General features: G+C 57.3%; 1 protein-coding gene across 6 annotated transcripts; it reads left to right on the top strand.

Annotated features, from left to right (window-relative positions):
* The first annotated feature begins 876 nt into the window (after positions 1-876).
* SH2B1 (SH2B adaptor protein 1) lies at positions 877-11,772 on the top strand. 6 transcript variants are annotated; one of them, XM_010388657.2, is made up of 10 exons: positions 877-1,051; positions 3,108-4,129; positions 4,425-4,526; positions 6,621-6,712; positions 6,823-6,998; positions 9,344-9,547; positions 9,754-9,965; positions 10,098-10,269; positions 10,729-10,828; positions 11,006-11,772. In XM_010388657.2, exons 2-10 carry the CDS (start codon positions 3,191-3,193, stop codon positions 11,022-11,024), a joined length of 2,016 nt encoding a protein of 671 aa, XP_010386959.1. In that variant the 5' UTR covers positions 877-1,051; positions 3,108-3,190; the 3' UTR covers positions 11,025-11,772. The 6 variants fall into 6 exon arrangements, with proteins under 6 accessions (XP_010386959.1, XP_010386958.1, XP_030780630.1 ...); XM_010388656.2 differs by having other exon boundaries at positions 10,098-10,322; XM_030924768.1 differs by lacking the exon at positions 877-1,051 and adding an exon at positions 1,058-1,438 and having other exon boundaries at positions 10,098-10,322.
* Positions 11,773-15,542: the final 3,770 nt, after the last annotated feature.

The following is a 15,542-nucleotide window of genomic DNA, read 5'->3' as shown; positions in this document are numbered from 1 at the left end:
TTTCACCATGTTGGTCAGGCTGGTCTCAAACTCCTGACCTCAAGTGATGACCGTGCCCGGCCCTGACCTCATTAATTCTTTTTTTTTTTTTGATAGGGAGTCTAGCTCTGTTGCCGGGTTGGAGTGCCCTGGCGCCATCTCGGCTCACCGCAATCTCTACCTCCTGGGTTCAGGCTATTCTCCTGCCTCGGCCTCCCGAGGGGCTGGGACTACAGGCGTGCGCCACCACGCCCGGCTAACTTTTGTATTTTTAGTAGAAACAGGGTTTCACTATGTTGGCCAGGCTGGTCTCGAACTCCTGACCTCGTGATCCACCGGCCTCGACCTCCCAAAGTGCAGGGATTACAGGCGTGAGCCACCGCGCCCGGCCCTGATCTCATTTCTACCCCCCATCTTCATCTCCAGTTTCAGAGATACAAACTCCCCGACCGCCTGCCTCTCCTCAGATAAACCAAGGTCGTTAAGTTCAGGCTCCGCCTCCCCACAGGGCCGCCCCAAGGTCAGCCGCTTCTTCCCCCGCTCAGCTCCTTGGGGGCGTTGTCCGCGTGCCCCTCCGCAGCAGGGCCGGCGCTCTAGGCTGCAGCGGGCCGTTCACACAGCCTCATCATCTCGCTGGTTTCCGGTGCTCGGCGGCTACTCTAGCCCTCAGCCGGGCCCTGGAACTCTATCCCCTAAGGCGGCTTCTCTATGGTCTACATCGCCCCTTTGTCCCGAATTTCCTCCGGGAGGACGCTCTGGTGGGATCCAAGCCCTTCCCCCGCCGCGTCTGTGGCTGCTTTTAGGTGCAACTGGAGAAGGCACTGAAACCCTACAAGATTCACACCGTCTTCGGTCTCCCGGGGTCGGCGCCCAGAGGGAGAATGGCGGAAGTAAGTATGGAGGTGCCTTTCCCTCCCGCCGCTCGTCTCTATGGTCGCTTCCGTCAGCGACGGGAAAGGGGGTCCTGGCGCCTGCGCGGAACCGGGCTGGGCCCTCGTCGCGTAGTGGGTGGGGGCGCAGGGAGCGGGAGTCGCCGCTGCCGCCGGAGCTAACCGCGGGGACCGAGATGCAGGTGGGACCGGAACCGGAACCCCCCTCTTCAAGTGCCTCTTCCCTCTCCGCGACCCGGCCCTGGCACCCGAGAGGATCCTTGGGTGGGGGTGGGCGTGGAGGGCCGGGGGCTGGAGGGGCACTCGGCCCTGGAGAGTGCAGCAGACAGGGCTGGTCCCGAGGCGGATGCGGCCCCGGAGAATGGGCGCCTGGGGGGTGTCCAGGGAGTAGGGTCGGGTCGGAGTGGATGGACCACCGGGCCCGGAGGGTCCGAGCCAAGAGCGGAGCCTGCACCCTCCACCACCCGCCCTTCGGGAAATATCAGAACTGAGCCAGGAAGCAGGTGCACCGGGAAACTGAGTCCTGCTTGGCAGAAGAGAAACTGAGTCACCAGCTTAGGAGCCGCAGGGTCAGCGGGCCTGAAGGGGGCTGGGTCTGTCTGCGGTGCAGAGGGTTGGGTGGGCCTGTGTGAGCGGAGGTGGCCGCTGGCTGGAGATTGTTCTGCACCTCTTGGCTGGGTTCCCCCGTGCTCCATGACTCCTGCAGGTCCTGACTCTTTCTCGTTGGTTTGGAGTTGTCCCTGCGGTTGGAGCCATCTGAGCTTGTAGGGTCGAGGCCCAGGAGGAAGGGGAGGGTTCGCCGACTTACAGCCTGGCTGTAGGTTTGAACAGGAGTCTGAGGTCGCTGAGGGTTTGGGAATACTTTCCTGAGCTGCCCTGGCCCCAGTCCTGGGACTGTCACCTTCCAGTATTGCGTGGGGGGAGGAGCGCTAACAAAAGAGCCAAGGGTTGTAAATTCCACACCCAGTTCTGCCACTTTCTAGTTGTAAGACCTTGAGAGGGCTCCTGCTATCTCTAATTTCTCTTTTAGAAAATTGGAACTATAATGTTTTTCTCCCACATGAAGATAGTAACAATGGCAGTCGTTTAGTGGATGCTTACTTTGCATTCAGCGCTGACATATCCCATTCCACATAATTCTCTCAACATTTCGAGGGGGGAAGGATCATGAGCTCTGTTTAACAGATACAAAAACGGAGGCTCAGAGAGGACGTGGGTTTGTTCAAGATAACATCGCTCATAAGGTGGCTGGACTGGGCACTCATAAGGTGGTTTCAGCCCTGGTCTGACTCTAGTCCATGGCCTTAACCAGAAGACTAACCTGCCTTTAGGGGCATATTCCCCAGTGGGAGAAGAGGAAGGTGAAAAATCCTAGGGCCCCAGGTCTCCCTGTGTTTTGTTTACGTGAGGCCAGCAAAGACTTGACCTGACCCAACCTAGTTGCTCCTCTGGGGCCCTTGTGGCCTCTGGCCCCATACTGAAGGGATACCAAAGAAGTGGGCTGCAGCTATTTCAAATCTCCTTCACGCAGTGCGTGTGTGCTGGACTCTGGGGTCAGCTTTCAAGACAATTACTGTTTTGGTCCGTCATGCATCCATCCTCAGTGAATCGGCCCCCTTCGAAGAGCTGGACCCTAAGATGTGTGAGGCAGGCTCTCTAAGGTCTAGAGTCCCAGCTCCCCTCTAGCCCCCTGCGAGCTAGGGCGGTGAGGTGCTATGGCTGAGGCTGGCCCAGCTGGTCCCTGGGGACAGGGACTGTGGAGTAGGGAAAATAGTAGACTTGAAGTTCTGAAACTTTTCTGAGCTTCGGTTTCCTCATCTGTTCGAGGGGTCTTTGAAACCTCTCACAGGGAAAGGTAAGAAAACCAAGAGGGAGCCTCTAAAATGGCTCATGGGAAGTGTGACATGAATATTGGAGGATCTGACGTAGAGAAGGGGGGTGATGTGGAAAAGTTCTCTTTTTTAAAGGGAAGGTGCTCCAAAGCCCTCTACCGCTGGATCCAAAGCTAAGGAAATTGGGGGCAAACGCGGCAGGCTGGGGCAGGCTGCTGGGAGCCAGTTGGCTGGGGCCTGCGGGGTGCTAGGATCTGGGAGAGGGAAGGGAGGTGTTGGGCTTCCTTCCCCATTGCTCTCTGTGGAGTCTGAAGTAGGGATGAGCGTCTCTGGCTGGGGGTGGGATGCAGCCCCCAGTGCGCCCTCAGCAGTGACCCTCGTGTGTGCCTCTCTCTTCCTTCCGCAGCTGCTGCCGCCCACCCCTCATCTTCTGGCTGCCTCCCTCTTTGTGCCCCGCAGGCTCCCCCTCTCCACCTCCTGGGGCCCATCATGAATGGTGCCCCTTCCCCAGAGGACGGGGCCTCCCCCTCGTCTCCCCCGCTGCCCCCACCCCCGCCCCCTAGTTGGCGGGAGTTCTGTGAGTCCCACGCCCGGGCTGCGGCTCTGGACTTTGCCCGCCGTTTTCGCCTCTACCTGGCCTCCCACCCCCAATATGCGGGGCCTGGGGCTGAGGCTGCCTTCTCCCGCCGTTTTGCTGAGCTTTTCCTGCAGCACTTTGAAGCTGAGGTGGCCCGGGCCTCTGGCTCCCTGTCGCCACCCATCCTGGCTCCCCTGAGCCCTGGTGCGGAGATCTCGCCACATGACCTGTCCCTTGAGAGCTGCAGGGTGGGTGGGCCCCTGGCTGTGCTGGGCCCTTCTCGATCATCTGAGGACCTGGCCGGCCCCCTCCCTTCCTCAGTCTCTTCCTCCTCTACAACCTCCTCCAAGCCGAAGCTCAAGAAGCGCTTCTCCCTGCGCTCAGTGGGTCGCTCCGTCCGAGGCTCAGTCCGTGGCATCCTGCAGTGGCGGGGGACCGTTGACCCTCCCTCTTCAGCTGGGCCCCTGGAGACCTCATCAGGTCCCCCAGTCTTAGGTGGAAACAGCAACTCCAACTCCTCTGGCGGGGCTGGGACTATTGGTAGGGGACTGGGCAGTGATGGACCGTCCCCCGGGGAAAGATGGACTCACCGTTTTGAGAGGCTGAGACTCAGTCGGGGAGGGGGCGCCTTGAAGGATGGAGCAGGGATGGTGCAGAGGGAAGAGCTGCTGAGTTTCATGGGGGCTGAGGAGGCAGCCCCTGACCCAGCCGGAGTGGGCCGGGGAGGAGGGGCGGCTGGGCCTCCTTCAGGGGGAGGAGGGCAGCCTCAGTGGCAGAAGTGTCGCCTGCTGCTTCGAAGTGAAGGAGAAGGAGGAGGAGGAAGTCGCCTGGAGTTCTTTGTACCACCCAAGGTGAGGCCCCATGGAGGGTGGGTGACTGGGAGCGAGGGAGAGAGTGCTCAGAGTGGTCACAGCCCTGCAGATAAGCTCTGGGGTTTACCAACCCACGGCCCTGGCGTCGCTCACTTTTTGTTTGTAAAGCTGGCTCCTGGCTCTCTTAGCAGCTGTGGGCAGGACTGAGAAAGCAGTGTGGCTGCCTTTAGTCTAACTTCCCGAAGATGTAGAAGGAAAGATGAATGTCTAGAGGGAAGGGAAGGGTGGTCTTTGCAAACCAAACACCTGGATCTATTTCTTTCTCCTGACCTAGGCCTCTCGGCCCCGACTCAGCATCCCCTGCTCTTCTATCACAGACGTCCGGACAACCACAGCCCTGGAGATGCCTGACCGGGAGAATACGTTTGTGGTTAAGGTAGGAATTCAACTTCCCACCCACCGGCAGTGCTTAAGTGTGTTAAGGAGAAAGCCCTCAGTGCATTTAAGCAAGTGGCATCGCTGAAAGGAGGTATGTATATGTGTCCAGTGCCTTGAGAGTGTGTCCCTGGGGCTGCAGCTTTTCTGGGATAGGGAAAGACAGGGAAATGTTCTTACTCAAGAATAATGCCTCCACTTCAAAGAGAACGGTGGGGTTTTTGTTGTGGTTTTATTTATTTATTTATTTATTTATTTATTTATTTATTGAGACGGAGTCTCGCTCTGTCACCCAGGCTGGAGTGCAGTGACCGGATCTCAGCTCACTGCAAGCTCCGCCTCCCGGGCTCACGCCATTCTCCTGCCTCAGCCTCCCGAGTAGCTGGGACTACAAGTGCCCGCCACCTCGCTCGGCTAGTTTTTTGTAGTTTTTAGTAGAGACAGGGTTTCACCGTGTTAGTCAGGATGGTCTTGATATCCTGACCTCGTGATCCCCCCGTCTCGGCCTCCCAAAGTGCTGGGATTACAGGCTTGAGCCACTGCACCCGGCCTTATTGTGGTTTTAGAGAGACAGGGTCTCCCTCTTTTGCCTAGGCTGATCATAGCTCACTGTAGTCTGGTGTAGCCTCCAACTCCTGGGCTCAAGTGATCTTCCTGCCTCAGCCCCTAAGGAGCTGGGACTACAGGCATGTGACACCATGCCTGGCTAATTTTATTATTTATTTACGTTTGAGACAGAGCCTCACTCTGCCGCCCAGGCTGGAGTGCAGCGGCGCGATCTTGGCTCACTGCAACCTCTGCCTCCCAGGTTCAAGTGATTCTCATGCCTCAGTCACCTGAGTAGTTGGGATTACAGGCGTGCACCACTATGCCCGGCTAATTTTTTTGTATGTTTAGCAGAGATGGGGTTTTGCCATGTTGGGCAGGCTGGTCTCGAACTGGCCTCAAGTGATCCACCCCCTTGGCCTCCCAAAGTGTTAGGATCACAGGCCTGAGCCACTGTGCCTGGCCTTACTTTATTTTATTTTATTTATTTTATTTTTTATTTTTTATTTTTTATTTTTTTTGAGACGGAGTCTCGCTCTGTCGCCCAGGCTGGAGTGCAGTGGCTGGATCTCAGCTCACTGCAAGCTCCGCCTCCCGGGTTTACGCCATTCTCCTGCCTCAGCCTCCCGAGTAGCTGGGACTACAGGTGCCCGTCACCTCGCCTGGCTAGTTTTTTGTATTTTTTAGTAGAGACAGGGTTTCACCAGGTTAGCCAGGATGGTCTCGATCTCCTGACTTTGTTATCCGCCCGTCTCAGCCTCCCAAAGTGCTGGGATTACAGGCTTGAGCCACCGCGCCCGGCCTGTTTTTATTTTTTTATTTTTTATTTTTGAGACGGAGTCTCGCTCTGTCGCCCAGGCTGGAGTGCAGTGGTGCGATCTCGGCTCACTACAAGCTCTGCCTCCCGGGTTCACGCCATTCTCCTGCCTCAGCCTCCCCCGTAGCTGGGACTACTGGCGCCCGCCACCATGCCCAGCTAATTTTTTGTATTTTTATTAGAGACAGGGTTTCACCATGTTAGCCAGGATGGTCTCGATCTCCTGACCTCATGATCTGCTCACCTCAGCCTCCCAAAGTGCTGGGATTATAGGCATGAGCCAGCGCACCAGGCCTATTTTATTTTATTTTATTTTTATTTTTTATTTTTTTGAGACAGTGTTTCACTCTGTTGCCCAGGCTGGAGTTGAAGTGGCATGATCTTGGCTCACTGCAACCTCCACCTCCTGGGTTCAAACGATTCTCTTGTCTTAGCCTCCTGAATAGCTGGGACTGCAGGCACCTGCCACCATGCCTGGCTAATTTTTGTATTTTTAGTAGAGACGGGGTTTCACCATATTGGCCAGGCTGGTCTCAAACTCTTGACCTTGTGATCTGCCCTCCTGGGCCTCCAAAGTGCTGGGATTACAGGTGTAAGCTTCTGTACCCGGCCTCCAGAAAGAATTGGAATGCATCTTGTTTTTAGACATCCTACATACATTGCTCTCATTAGGTGTGGATTAAGCCGCCTCCCTGCCCCTGCCCAAGCTGAGGCGTCGTCTCGTCTCTGTAGGTAGAAGGTCCCTCTGAGTATATCCTGGAGACAGTGGACGCCCAGCATGTGAAGGCCTGGGTGTCTGACATCCAAGAATGCCTGAGCCCAGGGTGAGGAGCCTGACTTCCGTCGCTGAGGGACATAGGGTGGGGTTGGGGAGCAGCCTCGCGCCTCTTACCTGGTGACTTTCCTCCCAGCACCATCTTCCCTGTCTCTGCAGACCCTGCCCTACTACCAGTCCCCGCCCCATGACCCTCCCTCTGGCCCCTGGGACCTCATTCCTTACAAGGGAGAACACAGACAGCCTGGAGCTGTCCTGCCTGAATCACTCGGAGAGTCTACCCAGCCAGGACCTGCTGCTTGGACCCAGCGAGAGCAATGACCGCCTGTCGCAGGGTAAGGGTGGAGCCTTAGAGAGCTCGGAGCCTCAGAACCTGCCTGCGGGGCCCCTGCTGTCAGGCGCCATGACCTCTCCAGACTCTACTGTGCCCCCATCCCTGTTTTCCAGATGCCCCACCCCAACCCCACCAAATGTTGGCCTTTTGTCCCTGAACACAGCCACAGTTTGCTGTTTAGAATCATCGCGACCCCACGCAGGCCCCAAGCAAACCTTAGCCAGCCTTCTGCGCCCAGCCTTGTCACTTTTTCAGTCAGTTTCCTGCCGGCCAGCACTCTAGCTGGAAATAATGGTTGTTTTCTCCAAGCTTCTGGAATACTTCGTAGAAATCTTTGTTTTGCACTTACTCTGCATCTCTGTGTCTGTCAGGGGCAACTACATTTTCTCTTGACTCTGTACTTTTTGTATACCCAACCCACACACACAAACACACAAAGATGTGTTGCCTGGTCCCAACTCATATCTCCAGATTAGGCCTCCACTATAGCCTTTTCTCCTGACCCTCTGTTCTGAGTTCTAGCTGCATAGTGCCTAGCACACAGGCTGTATTCAGTGAATGAACACATGAATCATGGAATCTTAGATCTAGAGTGGACCTTGCATCTCATCAGATCTCAGTAGCTAAGACCAGGGAGAGGACACCTGAGGGTCACTGAGGAAGACAGGGGCTGTGCCACCCTGTCTCCCAAGCCATGCTGTCTGTGCACCACATGCCTGTGTTCTGAGCACTGCCTGCCTGTGACACTTGTGGCCTGCCCATTGGACAGACTTGGAGGATGCCCCTAGTGCATACCTGGCCCTGCGCTGTGTCCCGGGCCAGGATGGGGTAGCTAGGATGCCTGAGATGAGCTCCTTGTCCTCTGAAGGTTTTCAGCTGGGTTCACATCACTCCCTGTAGAAAGCTTAGTGTCCCTTGAGCAGCACAAGCAAGAAGCATGTTGGGAGCTCAGGGGAGGAAGAGAGCAGAGGAAGGTGGGAGAGACAGGGACTGCGACGCCAAGGAGAGGAGAGGAGAGGACACGCCTGGGGACGCAAAGGGCAAGAGCAGAGACCTGCGGGGAGGGCCAAGGATATGGGGACAAATTGGATGGGATAATTGGGTTAAAGTGGAAGAGACATGAATAAAAGGTAAGGTAAAGATCAAGTTGGTGTGGGTTGGGGGAGTAATAGAAGGAGCATCTTTGATGCCTCCTAGAGTTAGGGGGCTTTGTCCTATAGTTCAACAAAGGACACTTTTTTTTTTTTGCTTGTGTGTTTTAAAAATTTTTTTATTTTTAAAAATTATTGTTTTTGTTTTTGAGATAGGGTCTCGCTCTGTCTCCCAGGCTGCAGTGCAGTGGTGCAATCACAGCTTCCTGCAGCCTTGACCTCCCCGGCTCAAGCCATCTTCCTGCCTCAGCCGCTCAAGTCGCTGGGACCACAGGCGTGTGCCTCCACCACCACACCTAGCTAATTTTTTTTGTAAGAGGGTCTCACCATGTTGCCTAAACTGGTCTTGAACTCCTGGGCTCAAGTCATTCTTACACCTCAGCCTCCCAAAGGGCTGGGATTACAGGCGTGAGCCACTGTGTCCAGCCAGAATTCCATGTGTGTGTGTGTGTGTGTTTTGAGACAGAGTCTTGCTCTGTCACCCAGGCTGCAGCGCAGTGAAGCAATCTCGGCTCACTGCAACCTCCGCCTCCTGGGTTCAAGCAGTTCTCCTGCTTCAGCCTCCCAAGTAGCTGGGATTACAGGTGTGCACACCATGTCCAGCTAATTTTTGTATTTTTAGTAGAGACGGTGTTTCACCATGTTGTCTAGGCTGCTCTCGAACTCCTAACCTCAAGTGATCCTCCCACCTCAACCTCCCAAAGTGCTGGGATTACAGGTGTGAGCCACCACGCCCGGCCCAGGACTCCTTTTGAATGTCAAAATATTTGAGGCAGCTGGGCATGGTGGCTTACGCCTGTGATCCCAGAGCTGAGGTGGGCAGATCACTTGAGTCCAGGAACTCAGGGCCGACCTGGGCTATTATATAGAGAGACCCCTTCTCTACAAAAACACGTATGTATATATTTAAGACATTCTACCCTCCATTTCTGCAATAGTCTCTCAGCTGTTGATTCAGAAAAAAGACACATTTGGACATTAGGACCTCCTTGCAATAACTCTGCAGTCCCTCAGCAGCACAGGAAGCATCAGCTGGGAGCCATTGGTACAAGCATCAGGGGTCACTACGCACAGAGCTGTTTGGCATCCTGGCCAGCGACTGCACACAGGGTAGACTACTGGTGAGGAAATGGGCCCAGGACAGTCCTTAAGGAGGAATTTCTTGGGTTCTCAGCTTTGCCCTTTTTCTTTCCAGGGGCATACGGGGGCCTCTCAGACCGCCCCTCGGCGTCCATCTCCCCCAGCTCTGCCTCCATTGCCGCCTCCCATTTTGACTCGATGGAACTGCTTCCCCCAGAGTTGCCCCCCCGCATCCCCATTGAAGAGGGACCCCCCGCAGGGACAGTTCATCCTCTCTCAGCCCCCTACCCTCCCTTGGACACTCCGGAAACAGCCACAGGTACTGGAGGTGTGAGTGTGCATGTCTCCAGGCCTGGGTGCCTGCCTTCCTGACCACCTCTCCTGCGATCCCGAGGGAGCTGGCCCAGGGGAGTTGGGGACGCATGTGGGGAGCAGGCGCCTCGAGGGGAAGGCAAGGCTTTTTTCTCCCAGGATGGGGGAGGCTGCCCTGACACCCCGGTTTCCCTCCCTCTCTCCTTCCTGAAGGGTCCTTCCTGTTCCAGGGGGAGCCAGAGGGCGGTGAGGGGGACCAGCCCCTCTCAGGGTATCCTTGGTTCCACGGGATGCTCTCTCGGCTCAAGGCTGCACAGTTGGTGCTGACTGGCGGCACTGGCTCCCACGGTGTCTTCCTGGTGCGCCAGAGTGAGACAAGGCGGGGTGAATACGTCCTCACCTTCAACTTCCAGGGCAAGGCCAAGGTGAGCCACCCTTCAGGAAAGGCTCTGTTCTGTGCAGAGTTGGCGGTGGGGTGGCGGAGTGCTGCTGGGGGAGGGGGTTTGTACCTGGCAGGGTCTTTGCCTCCTACCTCACCTCACCCGTCCTGCCCTCAGCACCTGCGTTTGTCGCTGAACGAGGAGGGTCAGTGCCGGGTCCAGCACCTGTGGTTCCAGTCCATTTTCGATATGCTCGAGCACTTCCGGGTGCACCCCATCCCTCTGGAGTCAGGAGGCTCCAGTGATGTTGTCCTTGTCAGCTATGTCCCATCCTCCCAGCGACAGCAGGGTGAGCAGAGCAGGTCTGCAGGGGAGGAGGTGCCCGTGCACCCAAGAAGTGAGGTGTGTGTGCCAGAAAGATGGGGCGGGGGGGCTATGACAAGGAGAAGCTTTGCTTGGGAGAGCAGGGTAGAGGAGGCTGCTGTGCCTGGGGGTTTGGAAGGGAAAGAAATATGCTGATAGGACAGAGGAAGGTAGAAGGCTCCTGGTTGGAGCCGGGGCGGCAGCTGAGAGGTGGGCGGGCGCATCCCCATTCCATCGGATCCTCTGTTCCATTGTCTGTCTGTCTCCTGGACCCATCCTGGCCTCGTCTTTGCCCGCCATTGCAGCCTGGCCTTGGGCCTGCCCTTCCCGGGGTCGCTCGGTCTGATCCCCCTCCCTCCTCCCTCAATGTCTCATGTCCCTGTCTGATCTCTCCCTTTCCCCTGCCCCACCGTCCCATCTGTCCCCACGTTGCCCCTCCCCCCAGGCCGGGAGCAGGCTGGGAGCCATGCAGGGGTGTGCGAGGGAGATGGATGCCACCCCGATGCCTCCTGCACCCTCATGCCCTTCGGAGCGAGTGACTGTGTGTAAGTGTGGTCCTCCTCTCACCACCGCCCATGATCCATCTTCCATGGATGGGGGGTTGCTCAGGAGATGGGATGTGGGGAGACAGCCACGCTCCTGGAGGGCAGAGTGAAGGGGAGGCCGCGGCAGGAGCTCACCTGCCTCCACAATTGGTCTGTTTTCTTACCATTCCTATCCAGAACCGAACACCTCCCATGACCCACCCCAGCCCCCTGAACCCCCTTCATGGACAGATCCCCCACAGCCTGGGGCAGAAGAGGCGTCGAGGGCGCCAGAAGTGGCGGCAGCAGCAGCCGCAGCAGCCAAAGAGAGGCAAGAGAAAGAGAAAGCGGGCGGTGGAGGGGTCCCGGAAGAGCTGGTCCCCGTGGTTGAGCTGGTCCCCGTGGTTGAATTGGAAGAGGCCATAGCCCCAGGCTCCGAGGCCCAGGGCGCTGGGTCTGGTGGGGAGGCGGGGGTGCCCCCAATGGTGCAGCTGCAGCAGTCACCACTAGGGGGTGATGGAGAGGAAGGGGGCCACCCCAGGGCCATTAACAACCAGTACTCCTTCGTATGAGCCGACCCCACCCACTCCACCCTTTTTAAGCCCCCCAGCCCTGCTCGTGAGATTGGGCTGAGTAGGGTCAGAGGAGGCCGAAATCCCTCCCCCGTGCTTCCTGACCCTTGTCGGCCAAGGGCATCTTCGATGGTACAAGCAGAGGCTCAAGAGAAGCTCCCGTCACACACTACAGGTCCCCTCCCCAGGGCGGGGGATTTGGGCTCTATGAGCTCCTTGAGGGGCTCTTCTGGTCAGCCCCACCCTGGGGGCCATTTCCCCATTAACCACCCCCAGCCCGAGGCAGGGTGAGGGGGAAGGGCTGTCAGTTATATTAAGGTGGTTGTTGTTGTTGTTTTAAACAAAATGGAGAAGCATAAATAAATAAAAAGGTTTATCTCGGTTCTATCGTGATGGCTATGGCCAGTGTTTGCTGTGGGGACTGGGGCATTTGGGTTGGGAAGGCGGCTCACTCAGTGCCCACAGGCCAGAGGGCTGGCCCAGGCTGAGTCCCTGTCACTATGCAGTGCTGTGCTTTCGGTGCCATCCCTGTCTCTGACAGCCTTGTTTGTGGAGCGCTAAATGACGCTCTTGGGGTCTCCTGTGAGTTCTTGTCATGGGACGGTGCTGTGAATGGCAGGCATAGGGATCTCCAGCGGCCCTTCCTGAGTTATGGCTTCCTACCCTAGAGAGAGCTGGCAGCGAGAGATGGGGGACACGGTGGCTGTGCTGGGAGAGATTAATGTGGCAGTCGCAGAGGGGCCCGATGCCCCCCTTCTCAGAGCCCGGCTGGAGGGTGGACGGCAGAGAGCATTGGCTTCTGTCCAGGTTTTGCTACTCACTGGCCTGGGCAAGGCGTAGCCACACTGGGCCTGAGCATCCTCATCTGTGACATATGAAGTTTCATCTGCTGACATGGTTTGCTTGGCCTGGACATGGTGTCCATTTGAGTTTCACATTAAAAATTCAGATCACAGGCCGGGCGCAGTGGCTCACGCCTATAATCCCAGCACTTTGGGAGGCCAAGGTGGGTGGATCACCTGAGGTCAGGAGTTCGAGACCAGCCTGACCAACATGGAGAAACCCTGTCTCTACTAAAAATACAAACAATTAGCTGGGCGTGGTGGTGTGCGCCTGTAATACCAGCTACTCAGGAGGCTGAGGCAGGAGAATGGCTTGAGCCCAGGAGGCGGAGGTTGCTGTGAGACGAGATGGCACCATTGCACTCCAACCTGGGCAACAAGAGCAAAACTATCTCAAAAAAAAAAAAAAAAAATAGCCGGGCATGGTGGCATGCACCTGTAGTCCCAGCTAGTCAGGAGGCTGAGGCAGGAGAATCTCTTAAACCCACGAGGTGGAGGTTGCGGTGAGCGGAGATCGCGCCGTTGCACTCCAGCCTGGGCAACAGAGTGAGACTCTGTCTAAAAAAAAAAAAAAAAATTCACTGGCTTCTCTTGAAAATCAGAAGATCCAGTGGTACAGGTCCACTTCCACATCTGCCCCATCCCCACCAGCTCACTTTGCTCCCTGGGAGGGCCTGGCCTTGTGGGCATTTGAATTTATAATACCACCCACATTGTGGCACACCCCTCCACCCCATTAAACACAGGCTCTGCTGTTGGAATCAGTCTTCCTGATCCGCGGCTGTGCCCTCCGACAGAGGGCACCCCTGGGCTTCCCAGCTCTGGGAGCATTGGGTGCCAACAAGGAGGGGCCTAGGGCTGAAGAATCCCACCCGCTGAGCTCGGCCCTCTCCCTTCCCCGCTGTCCAGCTCTGCCTTTCAGCATCCTGCCTCACTCCCCGCCCAGGCAGCATGGAGCCCACACCCTCATGCCCCTCAGCCTCAGCCCCCACCTCCAGGAGGCCCTACCCACACTCATGACCTTGCTATTCTGGGCCTTGTGTCCTGTCGGGAGATGGACAGGAGACAGCTGGGTTTCCAGGCCACCCAGGCGGGGGGCTAGCTGAGGGAAGCCTGCTGGCTCTCCTGCTTACTCTAATTCCTGGGGCTCCCCAAACCTTGGCCTCAGGAGACTGGGGATAGGACCAGCCTTGAAAGTGGGGGAAACTTTGGAGAGCCGGGTGCTGTGTTCTTAGTGAGATGACCAGCGAAGGCTGTGGCGCCCTGGGGTAAGCAGGGCCTGATCCCCTCCTAATCTTCCAGCAGCAACTGGTGCTCTGAGGCTCCCCTCCCCCAGCCCTGCCAGGGACCTGCCTTTCAAAGATGGGCAGGGGAGGGGGACGGGGACACCCACCCACTCCTCAGACCGGCACGTCTTGGCTGTTGGGGCCTGAGAGACTTTTGCTCTAAGCCTTTCTTTACAGATGGTTAAACCAAAGTTCTGCACTCATCAGGGACTGGCCAGGCTGTCTCCGTGTTCCATGCTTTTAGCTCCAGCCCTCAGGTGTGATATGAGGATCACTTTCCATCCCTGGGCTTGGAGACCCCTATGGGAAGGGATCCCCAAGGGCGCCTCTGGCTCAGCCTCCCTCCATGGCAGTTCACATCCGCAGCCTCCCCGAGGGTGGCCCTTCCGCAGCTCCTGGCGGATGGCTTTCCCTCCCTGGCTTATTTCCCCCTCTGGGAAGCTGGGGGAGGTAGAAATGAATAACCTTAAAGGCCTGTTGGCAGGAATGTGCTGCCAAGCCTGCCCCCTGCCCTCTGTCTCAGGCTCTTAACTCCCTTGAAGCTGCCCATCTCTCCGTCTGCCCCTCTCCATGTTTGGGCATTCCCACTGCTGTAAGACAGTAGCCCCTGTCACTCCTCCAGGTGCTGGTGGGGAGACACCGGCCAGCGCCAAAAGCCTTGGCGGGTGTGAGTCTGAGTCCAGCGGAGATGGTGGGTGCCGGGCTGTGTGGAGGTGCCGGGGGCTGTGTCCCTTGGAAGAGAGACTGCTAATTAATGCCCTCCTGGACCCTCAATTCAGCCCACTGTCCCCCACTCCCCTCAGGTCACAGCAGGACTCTGCTTCAGGGGAGGAGTTTGTTGGAACTGTGAAAAGGAGGCGGGAAGGAACGCCTTGTCCTCAACTCACCCAGGAGGCCGCGCCTCCCCCAAGTTCAGGCAGAAGAGATGCATCTGGGAGGCTGAACCCTCAAGTTCCATCCACCCCTGCTGCCATCCCCCTCCCCAAAAGTGGAGGCCTCCCTTTTCTTTGCTGTCTCCTATTCTGTCCTCTGCCTCGGTGTTTGAGCCCCAGAATGGAAAGCAGCCTTAAGAAGCCACGCTTAGGAAGTCCACACGCCTCTGCTCATTTCAGGAAACAGGCCTAGACGGAGGATGGACTTGAGCCCAGGGCACCAGGCCCCTTCCCCTCACCGACCTTTCACACTGACTCTCATCCAGCCTTTGCCTGCCTGTCCTCCCCTTCCTGCACCCCGGTACCCTCCCTCGGCTCCTCCAGCTGCTGCCCTGGTGGTAACCAACAGACGCCCCCATCCTGGAGCAGGGGTGGGGAGGAGCAGCTCAAAGCAGCTGCTTCTCTGAGGAAGCTGACACCAAGGCCAGTGTTCAGCAACAACTTGTGGCTTTGCACCCAGCGCCGGGGTCCCCGCCCACCTGGCTCCCTGCTGTCCCTCTTCCCCACTGCTCCTCAGACTTCCCTCCGACCCTGGTTACTCTGTGTCTCTGCTCCCTCTCCCCCTAGGTCTAATCTGTCCTCATTTCCCCCAGACCTGTCCCCAGAAGTCCACCCTTCCCCATTCCTTTGATCTGGAACCCCTTCTTGGTCTGGCTTCCCCAGGCCCCGACACCTTTCTGTGGGGCCTGCCCAGCTCCTCGGCACACACAGCATGGGCCTGATCCTGTTCCCCTCGTGGGCAGATGCAGCAGGGCAGAGTGCAGCACAGACCACAGGCCTCTGGGGCTGGCCATGGAAACACCATGGATTAGAGCACAGTGTGGGATGAGGTGACCCTCAGTGCATGACTTGGGGTGACCCCTGCCCCCATCCTGAGACAGTTACCCCTCCCCCTCTGCCATCAGCACATTCTGTAGCCTCTTGGGTTACTTGGCTGTCTTGGTGTCCCATTTTCTTGGGCGGGGGGGATTCCCTATCCAGGATGGGGCGGCCCTGAGGGCTCTGTTCCCAGAGGCTGAGTTAGAGCGATGGGGAAGGGGGGGCAGTTTTGGGGAGAGACAGGCAGTGCTCACCAGGGCCTGGACACTAAATCCCTTGTTGAT

The sequence above is a fragment of the Rhinopithecus roxellana genome, chromosome 20 (assembly GCF_007565055.1).
Source record: "Rhinopithecus roxellana isolate Shanxi Qingling chromosome 20, ASM756505v1, whole genome shotgun sequence".
In the NCBI taxonomy this organism is placed as follows: Eukaryota; Metazoa; Chordata; class Mammalia; order Primates; family Cercopithecidae; genus Rhinopithecus; species Rhinopithecus roxellana.
This window is presented reverse-complemented; position numbering and strand designations above follow the sequence as displayed.